Below are 19,042 nucleotides of genomic sequence, written 5' to 3' on the forward strand. Positions count from 1 at the left end.
GCAAGGAAACCTCAGCTGCAAAGTGCAGAGCACTGGAGAGCCTGGGAACCCCCTGCAAAGAGGCAGCTCCAATGGGTGTGAAGGCACGAGGTGGACGGATGGCTCTGATGGCACAAAGAGATGCCAAACCACAGATCCGTGACAAATCCACCCACAGATGGGGAGGCTACCCCTGTATGAGCAGATGAGGCTTCACAGGGAGTTCTGCTCCTTGCAGAGTGCCCAGCTGGGAACTCACACAGGACAACTGCATGGCAGGCAGGCTCCAAGCTTCCCTCCCCTCCCTGGAAAGGTGCCCTTTGAAGCCACTTTGGGTAAAGAGCCATTAATTGACCTCGACAGCAATCTCCTGAGCTCCCCGTGGAGCTGTCAGGACAGAAACGCTGTCTCCATTCAGCCAAGCCCCCCCCCCGAGGGAGCCCATGGCCACACTTGGCTCCCCAAAAAGCACCCACAGCACCCAGGCTGGCGGGCAGGAGCAGGGATGTGCTAATGAGGGGTGTCTGTGGGGAGAAGGGCAAATCCAGCACACGTTTCTGCGTGTCCCTCTGCCACTGAGCATCCCATACCTCCCTGCTGCTTCCCCTGAGCATCCCATACCCCCCTGCTGCTTCCCCAGAGCAGGTGAGCGCAGCTCTTCCCTAGGGAGAAGCAGCAACCAGTGCCCCAAAAAGGTGGGGGTCAAATCCTTCTGCTCCCTGGTGCCTTTCAGCAAACAACTCAGCCAAACACCTCTCTACAAACTGATTTCCACGCTTGAAAAGGCTGAAAACTTCAAAGCCCAGAGTGAAAAAATGGGGGGAAAAAAATAGCCAATAATAATAATAATAATAATAAAGCAGAGGCTTCCCAGCCCAAGAAGCCTGCAGCACTTTGAGCACGACTAATATTTTCCATGTGAAATAATAATCTGCGGCACTAAATTTCTCATCCCTATGCACACTGCAGACAACAGGTAGGCTCTGCCCAAATTCACCTCGGAGCAGGGTATTTTATAAAGCTTGTCTTGGGGAAAATAATAAACTCCCAGGGTACCTGCAGATAAGGAGGGTCAGATGCCTGCCATGGAGCTGACAAAAGCCCCAAGTCCTCAGAGCAGGATGTAAGATCCTCCTTTGTTCAACAGCAGATCTTACAGCAAATCCTCCTGCATAATGGTCCCAGATCAGAGCAGTGCTGGAGCAGCCCTGGCCAGGATCCATCCACAGGCTCCAGGTCCTTCCCTGCCCTCACCCACGTGGGACAGTGGGCAAGACATGAAAACCTTTTCATTCACAGGGCTCTGACCCTGCAAAGCAGCACTTCCAAGCTCACACAGCCCCTGGGAGATGCCGAATGCACAGAGACTGATCCAAACTAAGAGAATGCAATGAATACATACAAACACTCCTCTTTTAGTCTGGCAATAACTCACAGATGCCTCCAGCTTTCTTGCAAGAAGCTCAGCCTTCAAAGAGCCCAGAACTTTCTGGGGAGATTTTCTCATCAAGACATCACTGCAAAGCCTTAACACATGCCCATAAGAGCTGGGCATGAAGAGGTTAAACCCAAATAACACCACCTCTACAGGCAAGAGCTCAGTGAGTTATGCAGGACCATGCTCCTCACTAGCTATTCCAGCCCAGGCTCACAGTAAATCAAATGTTGGTCACCATGGTGGGATGGGGAGTGCAGGGCATGACCACAGTCTGTAGGCTCTGGTAGGTAGTAACTCTGCTATGAGGAGCTGCCAGGATCATTCTGTGGGGCTGGGGAATGTGGGTCCCCAAGATCTCCCCCAGGAAACTGTCACTGGGATAGGGAGGTGACCCTGAGGGGAGGGACACATGTTCTCCCCAGGGCTGGGCTCGGCACCCCCTCATCCCACAGGGCCCTACCGCAGGGTCTTGCGGATCATGTCCTCGTCAGTGATGCCGTAGTAGGTGAGCGTCTCGTTCCAGGTGGGGTTCAGAGTGTTCCGCAGTGTTTTGGTTCTCAGCTTATTCGCCTGGAAAACAAAGGAGATGGAGGTCAGCAGGACCCAGCCCCAGGCAGTCGCTTGGGCATTGATGGGCAGTGAAGGGGGAGAAAAGGAAGCACAGTTTGGAGATGAAGGGGCAATTGATGCTATCAGCCTTCTGCCCCAGTGCTGTAACCTGGTCACTCCTCAATGGGATGGCCCAAATCCACCGCAACCACAGCACTAACCAGAGACAAGGCAAGGTGCTCATTTGCAAAGCAATCCAACCCGGCATCCCGCACCCTGGAACAGCCAGAAAAACAGGAACCTTGGCAGAGAGCAGAGAGAGGATGGGGATTTCATTTATGCAGCAGGAGAGAGCAACAGAGAGAAAAAAAGGTCTTTTCAGGTTCATTAAAAAATACCAATTTGCTGTTCTGGCTGTTTATTTGCATTCCTGCTCCCAGCACAGCTCTCATTCCTGCCTGACTCAAAATAACTTCCTTTATACACATTTTTTATCACTGGCAACTCTTTCCAGAGCCACAGCTCTGCAGAGGTGAGGGACAGCGGGGCTGTCACAGCCACTTGTGTCCCTGGCATGGATGGGGCATCCTGGCACACACACACCCCCCAGCTCAGGGGACATTGATCTTCTCACTCCCTGAGCCACCCACTTCTCTTGGGGACAGAAGCAAAGGGCTACAGGCTTCAGATGAGGCTTCTCCATCAGCGCCCCAGCCTGGGACAGACGGGCAGAGCAGCAATTTTCTTTCTAATTAGATGTAAAGTCAGAAGGTTCAATCCCTGCCTCAGCCAGTGCTGGGCCTAAGGAACTCTCAGGAAACCAATACTTCAAACTTGTCTTGTGTGGCTTTATGAAAAGCTGCTACATTCCCCATCTTTGGGTCACCATCCCTGAGTCAACCTGAGTGGGATGTGAAGCATGGGCTGAAGAAAAGAGCTTGTGCAAGTCACCTTGTTAGCATGTCCTTTCCCCACTAAAAGCACCCCAAACACACAACCTCTTCCAGATTGACCAGACAGCCACTGGCTGAGGAGCTGCCAGTGCTGCGGAGCCATCGAGGGACCACAGCACAGTGTCTCACTCCCACATTCACCATGCAGAGCAGCTGCTGGGTTTGATCTCTCAGAGACAAGGAAAACCTCTGTATTTTGTGCTGTGCTTCATTTAGGTCTGCAAAGCTATTTCTGTCTTTTAAAGAAACCTCTGCCCTGTGCAGCACTGCTGAAGCTGGGTGAGGAGCTGTGAAACACTGAGCACTAGGTTAGGAGGAGGATACCCCTGGAGTAAGGCGCGATGCTCCAGGAGCCAACTGGGATGGAGGGGCAGGAGGGACTCCATTAGCAGCAGCAGCATCTAAAGCCCTGCAACATCAATTGCTTTTCACATCGCTCAGGCAGGAGTTTGTTTGCAGCATGGAAAGGGAAGCTCCTGGGCACCAGCCTCACTGAGACAATCCCTGTGTGCCAGACGCATGTCCTGCAGTGACAGCAAGTGATGCAGACCAAAGGAGACTGCAGACGGCTGCTCTCATTTATGACCTGCTGTTGCTATTGATTTAATACCTCATTTGCCTTAAAACTTCCCCAGCTTTGTAAACTTGCTCTAAACAAACCACTCTGTCATACCAGGTTTCATCCCATACCTATTTTATCTCCTTCCTCAGTGATATTGTGGCCACCACACCAGGCTCCAGCCCAAGCAGCGAGATATGTATCAGAGGGAAGTGAAGAGCCTGCTGAGGGGTGACAAGGACAGCAGAGGAAGCACCTTGATGGCACACACTGCCTGCTCAGACCCACTGGGGCCTGATCCTGGGGCTCTGTGGCTCAGGAAGGAAAGTAGGCTTAGCTAAGGGGGTAAACATGATGGGTGTCACCCAGCAGCCAATGCTGCTCTGAGCAATGAATGCAAACTAAATCAAAGCAACTGAGCTTTGGGAGAGCCCTTTTCTCCCACCTGGAATGATTTACTCAGTAACCAGCTCACTTGGAGACCTCCTCATGAGGTGAACAAATCCAGCCCTGCTTCCCACATCCCTGGTTTCTGCTCTGCAACAGGTGCCCAAGAGCCCCAGTCTGGGACAGAAACACTCAATGAACTTGGAGACTGCCCTGCTCCTGCTGGAGTGGCTGTACAGAAACATCCAGGCCAGGACACGATTACCTCCTGATGTGCTCACCTCTCCCAGAGCAGACTTGGGCAGTGCTGTTTGGAAACAAGGTGCAGAGACAGAGGACTCATGGAGCCAGAGGGATGTGTGGGCAAGGGGAGAGATCCCCACAGCTGCTTGTAGAGTCTGTAGCTCTTGCATTACCCTCAGCACAGAGCTTTCCTCCCGCCTCCCTCATCTCCATCACCTCCAGCAGAAATGCTAATCAATGCATTTGCAAAACATGGAAATGACAGATAATATCGCTGACAAAAGTGCTTCTGGCTCTCCTATTTCCAGCAGAACTTGAAATGTGGTTAAAAACTCCTGCTTACCGCCCTGAACATTATGAATTAATTCAACTGAACCGTAACAAGTAAATATACCTCCCCCCAAAAGGTCTTTCCTTTAGTGTAATAAGAGTGCAATTGATATTCATGTCACACACATTTAGCATTTAAATTCAACATCCCATCAGTTACACCAAGCTCTCACGATATACATTAGTATCTTTAATTACTCTTCTCTCCAGCAAGTGCCAAACCTAAGTAGATGTAAATACTTCCCTTATGATTTAAACTCTGGTTTATTATGATCCGAGGGGGTTTAGATGCAAAAGAAAAAGGGGGGGAAAAAAGAAGAGAGGTGTTTGTTTATAGCTCTGGATCATTTCACTTGGTGCTTCCCAGGGGCTTCTAGAGTACAGCGTTCACACCCCCTGCTCCCAAGGGCGAGGAGTTAGGGCTGGATTTAGCCCCAATTCTTACCTCCTGCTGCTGCTCCCTCCTGGTTGCCTGAGTAAGAGCTGGGCAGGACACTTAGGTCAGCCAGTGAAGAGCTTCTCCCTGGGGAACCTCCCTGGTCTGACTCCAAAGGGAAAGATGCAGCCCCAGGAAGAGAAGAAGTGAAAAGGCATCTCACCTTACTGGCTCCGGGGAGCAAGTGCAATTTGACATATGGATCCGCCAAACCATTATGGTCCATCGGCTTCAGGCCCTGGAGAGGAAACAGCAAAACGCAGGAGTTAGGATGCTGGGCAGGTAGTGTGGCTTTGCTGACCCCATTTACTGGTGCCCATTTCCCCAGGATGTCGTTGATCCATGGAGTAACTGCAGAGTTTCCCCAGGAATGGGGAAGAAGGAGGATATGGTTTGTGCAGCAAAAGCTGAGCACACTCAGCATTCCAATGCTGTCTGCGGTTTGTGCCGAGTTGTGGGAGGACTTCTCATCTGCACTTGGCATTGGTCGCAAAGCAGCGCTCCTCTCTTCCAGCAGCTGACTCTGACATCCTGATCACAGTTCATTTGGGGGTTAAGTAAATCAGCACAGTGATTCTCAAGGTTCAAAATTACAGGCTTTTGTCATTTAATAATTGCTTCTGAGCAAACATACACCTCTGCTGTTGTGGTGTTACTTCTAAGCGCTCCCAGAGGGTGTGATAGCACCTACCTACTCTTCCTTATTAAGGCACAGCTGAAGGAAGAACAGCTTTCGGGCCAGTGGGAGGTTGTCGCCAGTCGACTGCCATGGCATTGGCAGGAAAATCTGGGAGTACTGGAGCACAAACACAAGGAAACACTCACTCTGACCATCCCTGATGCATTTCCTGCAAGACCCTTATAGCTTTTAAAGGATGATGTGGATCATGCTCGTTACAGTGATGCTCTGGAGTTGATCCTGCTTCAGGCAGAGGGAGCAGACAAACCTGCTCCCCTTCTAAACAACAAGCATGCTGAAAACTGTCCAAGAGTGATGCAGAAACCCAGCCCAAAGCCATAACTGCACAGACTGCATGGAAACAAACTCCACAGGGTAGGGAAGAAAAAGGAGCATGAAAAATGGAGCCTAATTTTTACCAGTTTTAATGGCTACATCACGAAAGTCCTTGGATTATTTCCAGCTTGGCTACAGAATCCTTGTAGGAGTTATTTCTAGGCTGTCTGAAGGCAATCTTCTGCCTGGATCAGAGGAGGGTTTCTCTGCAGAGATACCCAACCAACCCCAGTTCCCAGCTGGGCATGGAAACCAGGCTGGGTGATGCTAAAGACTTGTCACACACTCGGTGTGATAAGCAGAGTATTCAGTGCATGGGATTAATGAGTGTGTGCAGCTGCCAGGAATCCACCTGGCAGGAAAGCATTTGTATGGGCTGCTGGTGGAAAGGCTGCGTGCAATGAAATTGTGATCATCAAGGCCTGGCTTTAGGCAAATTAAAGAGGGAAATGTTGGAGAAATCACTTCCATACTTCACATGTGTGAAATAAAACACCCCACTTAACCCATGAGACCAAGGCAGCCCCTGAGGATGCCCCATTCTACCCTCCCTGATTTGCACAACACAGCTGAGGGTCTGAGCTGCTCCTGACCTTGGTGAGGGCTCTGTTTCAGACAAGCACACTGCCCTGGAGCAAGGGAGACCAAATGGTGCTGCCCAGCAAAGAGGATTTTGCTTCTAAAGCAGAGCCAAAAGGATAAAAATATCAGTAGCGAATGGAGGCTAAAAGGCTCTGCTTTAATTACAGTGCCTCTCAGGTGATGTCCCTGGCTGAGCAGAAGAGGAAGGCAGCAGATATGGAGCATGGGAGGAAGGTGATGGTGTCTGCTGCATATCCATAGGTAGACACTGGTCCCCAGGCTCCAGAGGGGATCTCTCTGGCCAGGCAAGGGCTCTCCCCAGCCTGAGGAGCCCCTCCTGCCTGATGCTGTGCCATAAGCGAAACAGAGCAAGCAAGAAAATTCCAATAAAAATGGATGGAGAAGGACAGGCAGTTCTGTACTTCACCCATTAATTCAGTTCAATTAAATTACCTTCTGAGGAGGCTATTAAAGGGGTTTTTTAATAGATGTGCTATGGAAGATGGAGTGACAGGAGCCTGGAAAATGCATCTTAATGTCACATCTACCTCCCTCCCATGTCACTCGATATGAGTTTGGCAGAGAGCTGAATTTAACATGAGAGCAGCCCCAAAGGCTCTGCCCCACAAAGCTGCTTCTGTGGGATCTCACCCCTCCCAGGCACCCACAGATGGACCAGCACCATTGCTTCCCCTGCATGGAGCACCCTCCAGCCCAAAGCTGCTCCAAGAGGCAGAGGAGGACCAAAGGGCTCATACATGAGGTAAAATATCCCATTGGCTTCAGCCAGTGCAGCCCCAGCTCCAACCAGTCTTCCTGCCACGACCAATTTATGGTGCTTTGCATCATGGCACGGGTGATGGAGCTCAGACCAAGTTTCATTTTTACCCCTTCCTCTACCCAATCCCAAAACCCCTGCTGCAAACCTGTGGAGACCAAGAGCCCTGCTGCATCCCAGCTGCTGCCAGCTGCTCTCCGTGCCAGTGACATTTAGCTAATCAATAGGATTTAATTACAAGTCAGGCTAATCGGGCTGCCGATTACCACCACACTAGAGGCATACAGATATCACAGGAGACAGATTCGTTCCATCATTCACCCCATGATGAGCTGCCTGCAGGGTGAGCAGGCTCCCTGCTACCCAACAACCAGCCAGGATAGCTCTTCCCAGGCCAAGACATCCCATTCTGAAATGGGGCAAAGTCTCTGCTTCCACCCTGACAGCCCAGAGGAAACACACAGCTTTGAGATGAGGATTTCCCTGGAGTGATAAATATTTATGAGTAAATCCGTAAGTGCAAACCTGCAGCACTGGGTTCCAGTTGGAAGAGACGAGCATCCAAATGCTCAGCAGGATGGAAACTCCCGGCTGTTTTCTAGCTGCAGCTGCAGCCAGCAGTGCAGGGAGAGCAGCCCAGGTACATGTTCACAGAGGCAGCATCTGCCCTGCGTGGCCTGCCTGGGGCAGGGAGCTGCCTGCACAGACACCTGAGACTTGCCCAGGGCATCCTGCTCCCAAAAGCCAGAGACCAACAGAGCTACAGGATAGCACAGCCCCACAGTGGCCACACTGCCTCAGACCTCTATAGATCTCCATTATAACAGGTTATCATCTCCCTCCATGCAGCATGTTAGGTTTTGCAAGGCTGAGCAGAAAATGAGACCCTCATCAAAGCCAGGGCAGTGATAAGTCAATGGTATTGTTTTCTATCAGATTTTACAGGAGGGGGTGATGCCCATTGCAATTCCCACACATGACAGTACAGACCAACAGAGCACAGGGTGCTCCTGCACGGCAGCAAGGGGAGAGCCCTCCTGCCAGCCTGCCACACGGCTGCTCCCGCAGCCACAAACAGGCTCCCACACTGCCCTGATTTATTCTCCCATCGATCTGAGCTGAGCCGCAACGTGCCTTAATTCAGCCGTGCCTGGAGCGTGAAAGGCAGGGTACAGGCAGGGCTGCTGCCAAGACCCAAAGACATTAGTGCAAGGTGGCTGTTGGCAGCCTGCTTGCTCCTGCCTGCATGGGTCCTGAGCTTTCTGCTGACCAGGGAGAGGCAGCAGGAACGTTGGGAACAGCACCACAGCCCTGCTCCAGCCTGAGAAGTGATGGGGGTTCTTGGTCTTTACCTCTCCAGTGCTGTGGTACCCCAAGACAGCATCTGCTTTGTCCCCACAGTGCAGCACCAGCGAGCTCTCATGCTGCTGCAGTAGCCCAGAGATCACACCATTGTGGCAGAGTAACAATCTGGTGCCACGGCAGGCAGCATAGGGAGAGGTGCAACATCTGCCCCACCTGCTGAGACCATGCCTTGACTCTACCTGCTGAAGGCAACACCAAAGCATAGGACTGTTCCAAGAGGTTAAGGCTGGAGATGGATGCTGTTTGAATATTCCTCAGCCTGCAGAGGCAGGACTCACCTTGCAATCCCGCACTCAATCCATTCATCTCCAGGAGGAAACAAGATCCTCACTTTCCAGGCTAGAGCCTGCAGAGATGCTGGACACTGCTTTCCAAAATCAGCTTCCAGACTGGAAGTTCAAAGTGCCTGATGGCAGGTCACCTCTATGTGCTATGAGGGAAACTGAGGCACCAGGCACCTTAATCCTGGTGTAACCACACAGCCTGGGATAGCCCAAGGCTGCCAGCTTCCACACCCATACTTCCTGCAGTGAAGCAAACCTCCTTTCATTCCCTAGTCTAGCTCCATCCAAACCTGAGGCTCTGAGAACAAGAAATAGCTCGGATGTCCCCAAGCACTGGGCACCAGAGCAAAACCCTGGTCAGTCTGAGTGGCCATCCCGACCTCCTGCACAGTACACTACAGCAGCTGATGGCTGCAGAGCAGAGAACTGGTGGCGGAGCACAACAGATTAGATTTAACCTGCCACTGGTGCCTCCAAGAGCCTGCTAACCCCTTCCCACTCCTCAGGAGCTGACAACAGGACTCAGGAGGGGCATCAACATATATGAAGTGCTGGAGGTGAAAAAAATAGAAGTAAAATGATCTAAAGGAGGAAAAGGGTTGTCTTGGGGGGGTTATCAAAGGGAGAAAGAAAAACATTTCTCCTATGGCTGAAGTAGTCCAGGTTTTAATGGCTGCTGGCAGTGCCCAAAGCTTCAGGAGCTGCTGGAGTTGGGACACATCCTGAGGGCCTGAGACATGCACACAAAACCCCAGCCAGACCAGCCCCAGCCCAAGTCCAAGGGCAGTGCACACCCCAGCACTGTGCTGTGGCTTGCACACATGGCCCCTGGCGTCCCTCGTCACCACGTCACCTTCCCTACACCACTACATCTAACAGCTACACCGACGGCAGCCGAGGTCCTGGCCCTTACCTTTCTGTAGTCAAGTTTTGGCAGCTTTCCCCAGGCGAGAGATGAAATGAGAGCGAGCAGATGGCAATGTAAATAAAAGAGAAAAATGGGAGAATGAGAGCAGAATGGAAATGAACAGGACTCGAATGCTTGAATGTCAGGGCAGCAAGGGGGGGTCTGCCCACCCTATGAGTAGGGGTGATGCCGGTGCAATGTGGTGCTCCCAGCCCCGTGGGATGGGGTCAGCAATTGCTAGTCTGCTCCGCCAGCCCTGCCTTTGCTCTCGCTGATGTTAGATCTATCACTTGCCGCTCGCAGGTCTCCTTCCTCTCCATCTTCCACCCACTGCAAACCCAATTAGAAGTCTCCTCCTTGGCACCGCTCCTGAGTGCACCAAGGGAAGCCGTACCCAGCGGCTGCCGGTGAATTCATAAGCGACAGGCAGGGGAGGAAGCAAAACTGCCTCTGCCCTGCACAGGGAGCTGTGGGTGCTATGCTTACCCCCCAGCCTGGAGCAGCTCCCTCATCCCCAAAGCCAAGCTTTTGTGCTTGAGGTCTTATTCCAGATGGAAAGAACCATGGGGCAGGAACGTGCATCCTCAGCATCCAGCTTAGCACTCAGCACAGTGGGCTCTGGTGTGAGGGCTGGAAATAAGCCAGTTGCAGCTGGAAGGGAGAGGAGCATCCTATGAAGGCAAACAACATGGTCTCAACCTGCAGGGGCTCAGCTTACAGCCTGATACCCTGCAGTTTCTTCTGTCTTCTGTAAAAACCCTCTACCTCATCCCAAGATGTACAGGGACTTGGGTCTTCTTCCACCAACCCATCACTGTTGGGGTCTAGCCATTTTGATCTGGAGCCCTTGCTGTTCCGGTCCTCCTGCCTGGAGAAGCAGAGAGGAACCAAGCAGCACCCCCAAGCACCTTTCAGGGGCCCAAAGGGACCTCAGTTATCTGTTTCTGCTCCAAAATGTGCAAAAGAAACCCTAATTGCTCCAATCACACAGACGGCAAAGACACTGAGGCAGAGCACTTTGTGGCAATGATTAGAAGCATTTAAAAGAGCCATTTATAAACTGACAGCCAGTCACAGCGTCAAGTAAATAACAACATCGAGTTGGGTGCTTTTCTAAAAGCATCAATAGCTGCAACCATCTCACCACGGGGATGAGCAGCCGTCTCCATCCTGCTGGAAACACTCCGTAAGGCAGGGATGGAGGGGAAGGAGAAGGCGGAAGCACTGGGAGTTGGGATGAAAATGGTGTTGGCAAAGGGACAGTTGTAGTGGCGGACATCAACAGTCCCTGGTGGCCTCATAACACAGGACAAAGGTGGCCAGCTCTGGGCACACTTGGTCCTTGCTGTTCACGCACTCGGTGCTGAGACATACCTTGGCTTTATTGATCGTGCAGTGGAGAGCGTTGTTTTCCTGATCATAGAGCAAGCTGAAATCCAGCGTCCCCAGAGTGGCTGCAAAGGATAAAAGATGTTATTAACCTGCAGCCCAGCAAACACTGGCTTTTCTTCCTCTAAGCACAAAAGGAATGGACAAAGACACTAGAGAAATGGCTGTAGACAGTATGAAACATAAAACATCCTCCTGTAAGCCTGTTATGAAACATGGCTTCATGCTGGGAGGTTGGTGGGGCTGGCACAGCCTTGTAGAGGAGCAAAAGGGATGAATGACTGCAGCTCGCCCCGGCACTGTAGTCAGTGCAGAGGCTTTGCCTCCATGGGCTTTCACACAGGTCACCCCCATCTATCAGCAGGCCCACTGCAGCCAGCAGCTTCCATCCCCCAGGAACTGAAGGGTTTTGTCTGGGAGGATCCAGGCACAGACCCACTGTCAGCACATCTTCCCCCTCCATCGCTGGGGGCATTCCAGAATGCATATTTGTATACTGAGACCTTCAAGCAAATGAACCACCAATAGGATCCCTTCCCAGCTTCAATTTAGCTGCAATCTGTAAATTAAACCCAGTGAGAATGAAAATACTTTTATGGTTAAAATAAAAAACACCTGCAGCTCTTAATCAGAGCAGCATTCCCTTATGGCACACGCAACCCTGGAACAGCAGTGATGGGGCAGCTCCTGGGATGGGACCATAGGGAAGGGGCAGGAGATCAGAACAAACCAGAAGAGCTTCAGCAGCAAAAGTGTATTTGATTTGAGAAGGTCTTTCCCTTCGGATGATCTGAGCAAGTCATGCTAATCCAGAACAGAGGAAAAGTCTTAAAAAGATGCTTTCCAAAACTGGGATTTAACCTTCTCCATGGCTTCTGCACCTGATTTGCACACCAAAGCCCAGACAAGGAGCAGCATCTCCCAACACAGCTTCACCTGCCACCAGCCTTGAACTTCCACGGCAGTTCAGGACCTGACAGCCCACACTTTTCCATGCCCACCTTTCCAAAAGGGGTCTGCTGGAGTGCTGCCCTGCCGCCACGCAGCATCCCACCACTGTTTCCAAGGTAACTGCACCTTCGTGCAGCACGCAGGTTTAGAGCAGGGGGAAAAGAATCCAAAATACAAACCAGAACAATTTTGTTTAATATCAAAGCAGGGTTTGCTGCCTGGGAGGCAAATTTGACAAACTTTATGGCAGGAAATAATAAGCGTCAATAGTCTCTGCAACCAGGCGCCCTGGGAGGTGGCAGATATTCAGGGGACTGAAACCTTCCTGCTGCAATTTCACAGCGATCTTCCAGCCCAAACCCAAGCGAGCTGCAGGTTTGCCTGCTAGCAAATAAAAATCATTGCTCTGGAGCAAACATCTTGCCTTCAAAGCAAAGCAAATATTCAGAGCCAGAATAATGTATCCCCCCTTGTCCTGGACTAATTTCATGGCACATTAGCTACTGGTTTAGGTAAGTTATAAATCAGTGGGGTTTACCTGCTGGGGCTCAGGGAAGATGAAGTGATATGGGATGAGGCAACACCTTGTGCATCACCTCTGGTTTTGGCTGATCGGGCATTTCCAAATGTCCAAAGTTGCTCTGCATCATGCAGGGAGGAAGATAGAGCACAGCAGTGCCCAGTGGGCTGATGGCTAGATACCTCTGCCTGGCGACAGGGAGCTCACAGCCACATACAGCAGCATCACAGCATCAACCTGGGGGTCTGGCACAGCCCACTGTGCTGGGGTGGGTGTAGTGGGAAGCTCCACAGCACATGGGTGACAAGCAAGTCAGCAAAACTCCACAAATCCGTGTTTTCACTGGAGAGCAGAAGATGAAGCCTCCAGTTTCAGAGCCTCATCATTTCCACCTGCCCTTTAATCAGCCGCTTCCTGCCCGCTCCACCGCTCAGCCCTCCCAAGTTCAAGCTGTTATTTTATTTTTACCACAGAAGGAGGCCCGTGGCTTATCCTGCTGGACTGGGTAATTCATAAAACAAATTAAAAGCTTGGAGTGAAAAGAGCCTTCAGCCAGGAAATAATGACAAAGCCTCCTATCCCTCACTGCCACAACCTGCGCCCGGGGTGAGGGCTGCAGGGAGCCCTGGGCCAACAAGACAGGCAACACCTAGAAGCACAGCAATGTGTTTTGCAGATGGGAACTCAGGTCCTGCTGCCCAGCACTGGAGGTCCATGAGCAAACCCTGAGAGTTCACTTTCATCCCAGAGCTGCCAGCAGATGGGAGGGCATGGACAGGGGTGCATACCTTTCCCCAGGCCTCCTGTATTCTGTTCCCAGTTCTCCTCTAACCCTGGAAGGGTTTTCCTCTATACACAGGTATTTTTCACACTGATGGTGAGTCTTGATTTCCAAGGAAGGATCTGCCTTTGGCAGAGGGATGTTAAAACATCAGCAGCACATGTTGTGCTAATTGTTTAAAAGTGCAGCCGTATGGAGATGGCAAAAGGGATCAGGCTAACTTGGGGATTGGAAGCTAAGGTGCTACTACAGAGCCGAGGGCAAGCACTGCTGCCAGAGACAGAACCCAGCAGGGTGGTGGATGCTGATGACACATCTCCTGCAGGAGCAGGGCACAGCCCTGCAGTCTCTGTTAACTCCTAGGGATGCGCTAGTGGGGGATGGATCCACCAGAGCGAAGGCAGAGACAAGGCTGGCACTCAAGCTGCCTGTGTCCCCAGCCAGCCTCTCCCAGGCCCCAGTGATGCTGTGGAGCCTGAGGAGATGGCAGGAGATCTCCAGCTGAATCCAGGGGTGGGAGCCCTGCATCCCACAGCAGCTCTGTGTGAACCCCTAACAGGACCACAGCCAGCCCTGTGCTCCCAGAGCGGGGAACACACCAAGTGAGCTGTCAGGCAAGCCAACACCAAACACCAGCATGGGTCTCGCCACCCTCACTCCTGCAGACCTGCTGCCTCCAGACGCCAGGACTGGGATTGAAGCCGGCTCCAAGCAGAGCCCTCTGCAAAGTGGCCGAATCACCCTTCTTTGATTGATTTCCCCTTCCCACCCATCCTCACAGCTGAGATGCATCTTGATTGTGCTTTTAATTAAGGGAGTAAGTGCCTAAAAAAGCAAAGGGCAGCAATTAGACTCCAAGCACTCTTACTAGACATATTTAACTCCACTGGGCTATTCTGAACACTGCCCTCTAATCACACAGGCTGCAAATAAAAAAGTATTAATAAATGTTTTTGTCAGGCATTACAAAGGCAGCTTTACGCTCTCCAGACAGCAGGCAGGATGTCTCATTATTATTACAATTATTCTGCTCCAATGATAAAATAACCACAAGGAGAGCTGAACTCATTAGTGGGTTCTGACCTTCTTTCTTCTCCATGAATTGGGAGAGATTGATGGGAAGGTGCCGGCCAGGGTCTGGCATGTAACACAGGTTCTAAAAAGGAAAATAAATCTGACTTGCACAGGAATGCGGCCTCTTCTCCCTCTGATCTTTGGGCATTCTGATTAATTCAGTGGGCCACAAAATGATCAGACAGCAGCACAATGGAGAGATGCATCTCCGGGCTTAGGCACAGGATACAGCGAGCGCCCGGAGCCCGCGGGCAGCGCCGCATCCCGGCACAGTGCCGCTGCGCCCGTGGTGGTGGAGTCGGCACAAACTGCTTATTGCTGACATTTCCCATCAGGGCCCAGGGTGACGGGGAGGCTGAAGTAGCTTCTATTTTTACCTGAGGGATGAAAGGCAAAGCACTGCGATAACTCTTCCCTGCTCCCTTATGCAGCCCCTGTCTTTCGGGCTATGTACACTCACCTGGGCTGCACAGCTCAGCAGATCTACCCCTTGGTGACCAGGGACACCCCAAGGAGAAGAGTTTCTCAGCCCAAGAAATGGCCAAGATGTAGAAGAGGCATCGATGCATGCAGAACAGACCCAGAAGTTTCAGCAAAGCCCGCAGAGGAAGGAAGTAAATGGGCTCCTTACCTTCCAAAGTCAAGGAAGCTTTCACAGCACTACTGCCATTAGAAAGTCCAGCAAGGCTCTACACTAGAAGAAATCAAGGTTTGAACAAAAAAAAACCCCACCACTATAGAACTAATTAAAAGGAAGTCCAAGGGCCTTAAGTCCTCTTGCTTATCAGCATTGCTGCTCCCAAGATAACCTGCTCATGGATTTTGTGCCAGGGAGATCAGAGTGGAGCAGTAAAAAGACTGCTGGGGATTGTCTGGATTAGCTCTTCCTTACAGAAAGCACAGGTTCAGTAACCTTCAGATTGGGTATTTTTTAATGCACTATAAAAGATAGGTCCCTATTCTTCCATTGCTTTAATTTTCCTCTGCAATGGAGATAATTTTAAAGGTCCTGAAAGGCAGCAAGTAATTCTGTGCGCTTACAGCCCCATGTAAAACGGTGGTAAATGACTCCTCAGGAGGAACAGAAATTATTCCTTGCCATTTCCAAGCAGGGCTGAGGAAGATCACTTTGGCAGGAAGCTGTGTGTGCTCCTGCCTCCCTGGATGTGCACCAGTGCCTCAACCAGGTTCAGTGGCACACATGGGGCAGCTCGAGGACCAATTCTCTGGGCCAACGCAGGGACCAGATCCAGCACACAGGCAGGAATTCCCTCCTTCCTCAGGAGTTCCACAGATGCGGTTGAATTCAACAGGACCAGGAGTGAGGAACTAACACAACTTTCCTTTCTTGCAACTGCTTCATGCCATATCATGGGTTTTTCACTTAAAATCTATGGCAATTAATATTGCCTCATTTTGGAGATACAGCGCCAGCCCCTGGCAAGCTCCGGAGCATGGAGCTGCTTCTTTGTGATGCTGGTTGATGGATGCTCATCAGCTCTTCTGTCTTCTCCAGGAGGAGTGTTCAGAGGAACACTTATCTGTTCAGAACAGTTCAGAGACGTAATTATGTTTTACAGCACTAAATGGTCCCTGATGTCAGCAGCAATTAGACTTTCGGCAATTTCAATTTAGAGATGGCCTTCAAATTTCTCCCTCTCTCTTCCTTTAATGAAAGACAGCGTTGCAATTAACAACCCCCCAAAATTGCTTTCAGTGTTAAATACAAAGATAAAAGATCTGGGAACCCCCTGGGCTCAAGCACATTGGAGCGAGGGGTGTCCGTGAAGGGATGAGGGTGGCAGAGTCACCCTGGGACAGAAAGCTTCCCTCCTGGACACTGGGACCAGGAGAAGGGGAAGGGCTGGGCAGGCTGCTGGGGAGGGAGGAAGTCAGGGAGAAGGGAGGCCCCTCATTAACCAGCAGCTGCATGGCTCCTTCATTAACAGAGATGCTGGAGGCCACAGCCCATATGCTCTCTCATCTCTGCTGGAGAAGGGATGCCCAAACAGACCCTGCCCATCCTCACGTGCTGGTCTTGCTGGGTGCCCTGCATCTATCTCTAGCACTTTAGGGTGTCTCTGTCCATGGACACCCCCTGGGAATGAGCATCTCCAGGGGCCGAAGGGTCTCTGGAGGACCAAGAGCACCCGCTGTGCAACCTTCACCTAGATTGCTGATGGGGCAGCCAGCAGGAAAAGGCGAGACCTCACCAAATGCCAGCACCTTCCTGATACCAAGGTATCCTCCTGGAAATCAGACAGGAGCTAATCCAAACCCACCTTGGTTAATTAACACTCTGTGTCACCCTTGGAAGGGCTACAAGCTCCCTGATACCCTTCACTCTCGGGTCTGACACTGCCCAGTACCTACACACGTTTCTTTGGCGTCAGCAGCTCGGGTTGTGATAGGGTTGGCAAACCCATGCTTCAGGCTCTGCTGAAATCAGCAGTGGTTTGTTTTGTTTCCTGTGTAAAAAAAAAATACTTCTTTTGGCCTTATCTGGATTGAAAAGACGATTCAAAGGTTATAAATAGCAGTGGCAGCATATGCTAAAGAGCTGTGCTTCAGAAGTAAATATCCTCATCATTTCAATGCACATTTCCCCTCGTCATCTCTTCTTGCCTCCTCCTGTCTGACCAAAAGCATTGCCAGGTGACTTGCAAACCCTGCACCCCTTAAGACTTGCATTCTTCTTTACATCTTTAAACAGCCAGTAATTAATATCTGCACGACAGCTTTGCCTGCCTAATTATCTTCTTTGCTCAGAATGAGAGTCTTCCTAAATAACTTCTGTGTCGTTGCTTGCAGCAGGCGTCACGAGCAGCCGTGCACCAGGACAGGCCTCTCAGCTGTAGCTTGGAGAAGTTGCTTTTATGCTGCTGCAGCTCAGGAGATCACAAGCCTGCTCCTCCCATGAATAAAGCTGGACATGCTATAGAACTGGCTGGATTTGTACACATATGAATAGCCTCGGAGCGCTGGCAGGAACAGTATGGAGTAACTTCCATAAACCCCAGCTCCCTCTGCATCCCCACGCTCTCAGGCTGCCTCCCCATCTGAAAAACCAGAGCCAAACATATACAGAGGAGGAAGGAAATTGCCCAGCACTGTCCACAGCCTTGCTCCAAAGCCAAACAGCAGCTCAGGGAAATGAAGCGTTTCTTCAAGGGCTAGAAACTTGCCTGCACATTACAGAAGGGTGGCAGCTGCCTCCAGTGCTGTCCTCTGGCAAAGAGAAGCCACAGCAGTGCTCCCTCAGTGTCCACGTTTCTAACTCTGTGCTGCTTGTGCAGAGATTTCTGAGACCCTTAAAAATACATCAGGTACAAATTCACCTTAGTGCTGTGGAGGGGAAAGCCCAGGCACTGCAAGGGCAGTGATGTGATTGGAATTAGGGGAGATGGGAGGCAAGACCCAGCTCCTCACAGGTGGCACATTGCCACCTAGCTGGCATTTGCTTATTTTTCCTTGCAAACCATGTTCCCTCAGCAGCGTGCTGCCTGGCTGGGTGGGAAGCATCCCTGGTGGCTGCGGACCCCAGGGGACACAGCACTGCTGCTGTCAGCAGGCACCAGCCAGGGGAACCAGAGATGAGGTGACAGCGAGTGTCCCAAGATAGGAGGAACGAATCCCCTTCGTTCCCAGCCCCAAATCCCTGTGGGTCATCTGCTCACAGCAGATGCTAGCACTGGTCCAACAGCACAAAACCACCCTTCTGCAGGGTTTGCAGCACACACGTTTCCCCACCTCTCCTGCCTTTTTCCACCTCCTCAGCAGTTTCATTAGGGACAAACCCGCTGCTCTGTACAGCTTGGGCTCCAGTCCTGGAGCATCCCTGCAGACAGAGGATAGAGAAGGCATAGAGCAGTGATGAGTTCGTCTTCCAAGAGCCTTGGGATGGTAAAGTGTGCCAACCATGACCCTGCAAATCCTCACAGCAGCGCTGCTGGCAGGTCTGACGGGAAGGGCTGGCTCCACGCAATTCCCAGTGCTCCCAGAGCCAGCCCCAACATCTCTGCTCATTATCTGCTCTGTTAGCTCCCTGGCCCTGCCTGCTCCCTGCCACTCGCTGCATTCAACAGGCTGGTTATGGCTGCCCCACCGGGACCATGCTTGTTTTCCTTGGCACTTCTACAGCTCCCCTGAGCACTGAGCTCCCCGGCTCCACAGGGCTGCAATTGTGGTGCCCTGAAACACTGGCCTCAGCCCCATGTGTCTCAGAGCCATCAACCTGGGCCTCTGCAAGTGTGTCCCAGTGAATGGTGCCTAAATGCCCTGCACAGCTCCCTGCAGCCCTGCCAGGGAGGCCGGGGATCAGGCAGGGATGCTGGCAGCTGCCATCCAGCCCCTGCCCAATGCCACCCTGCAGTGCTGCAGTGACTGAGCAACACAGTCCCATCACCCATCAGGCTAGTGCTGCTGGAAACCCAGAAACATCAAACTGGAATGAGCATAGGGGAAACCCAGGCAAATGCTGCATTTCTCCAGGCAGGGGCAGCTCTTGTCCTCCCTCCCAGCC

At 51.6% G+C, this 19,042-nt stretch overlaps 2 protein-coding genes across 2 annotated transcripts in view; both read right to left on the bottom strand.

Annotated features, from left to right (window-relative positions):
• The window catches only part of RAD51C (RAD51 paralog C), a 144,955-nt gene that overhangs the window by 67,494 nt on the left and 58,419 nt on the right, over positions 1–19,042 (bottom strand). The window lies entirely within an intron of this gene.
• DOC2B (double C2 domain beta) overlaps positions 1–19,042 on the bottom strand; it is a 33,220-nt gene that overhangs the window by 11,258 nt on the left and 2,920 nt on the right. Inside the window, exons 2-4 of the mRNA XM_061363582.1 lie at positions 11,180–11,259; positions 5,038–5,112; positions 1,878–1,987 (exon numbers count right to left, since the gene is read on the bottom strand). Coding sequence (XP_061219566.1) covers positions 1,878–1,987; positions 5,038–5,112; positions 11,180–11,259 — 265 coding nt within the window. The remainder of the gene's footprint in view (positions 1–1,877; positions 1,988–5,037; positions 5,113–11,179; positions 11,260–19,042) is intronic.

The sequence above is a fragment of the Neopsephotus bourkii genome, unplaced genomic scaffold, assembly GCF_033783945.1.
Source record: "Neopsephotus bourkii isolate Nb327-2 ecotype Australia unplaced genomic scaffold, CSIRO-AGI_Nbou_v1 NB_1154, whole genome shotgun sequence".
NCBI lineage: Eukaryota > Metazoa > Chordata > Aves > Psittaciformes > Psittacidae > Neopsephotus > Neopsephotus bourkii.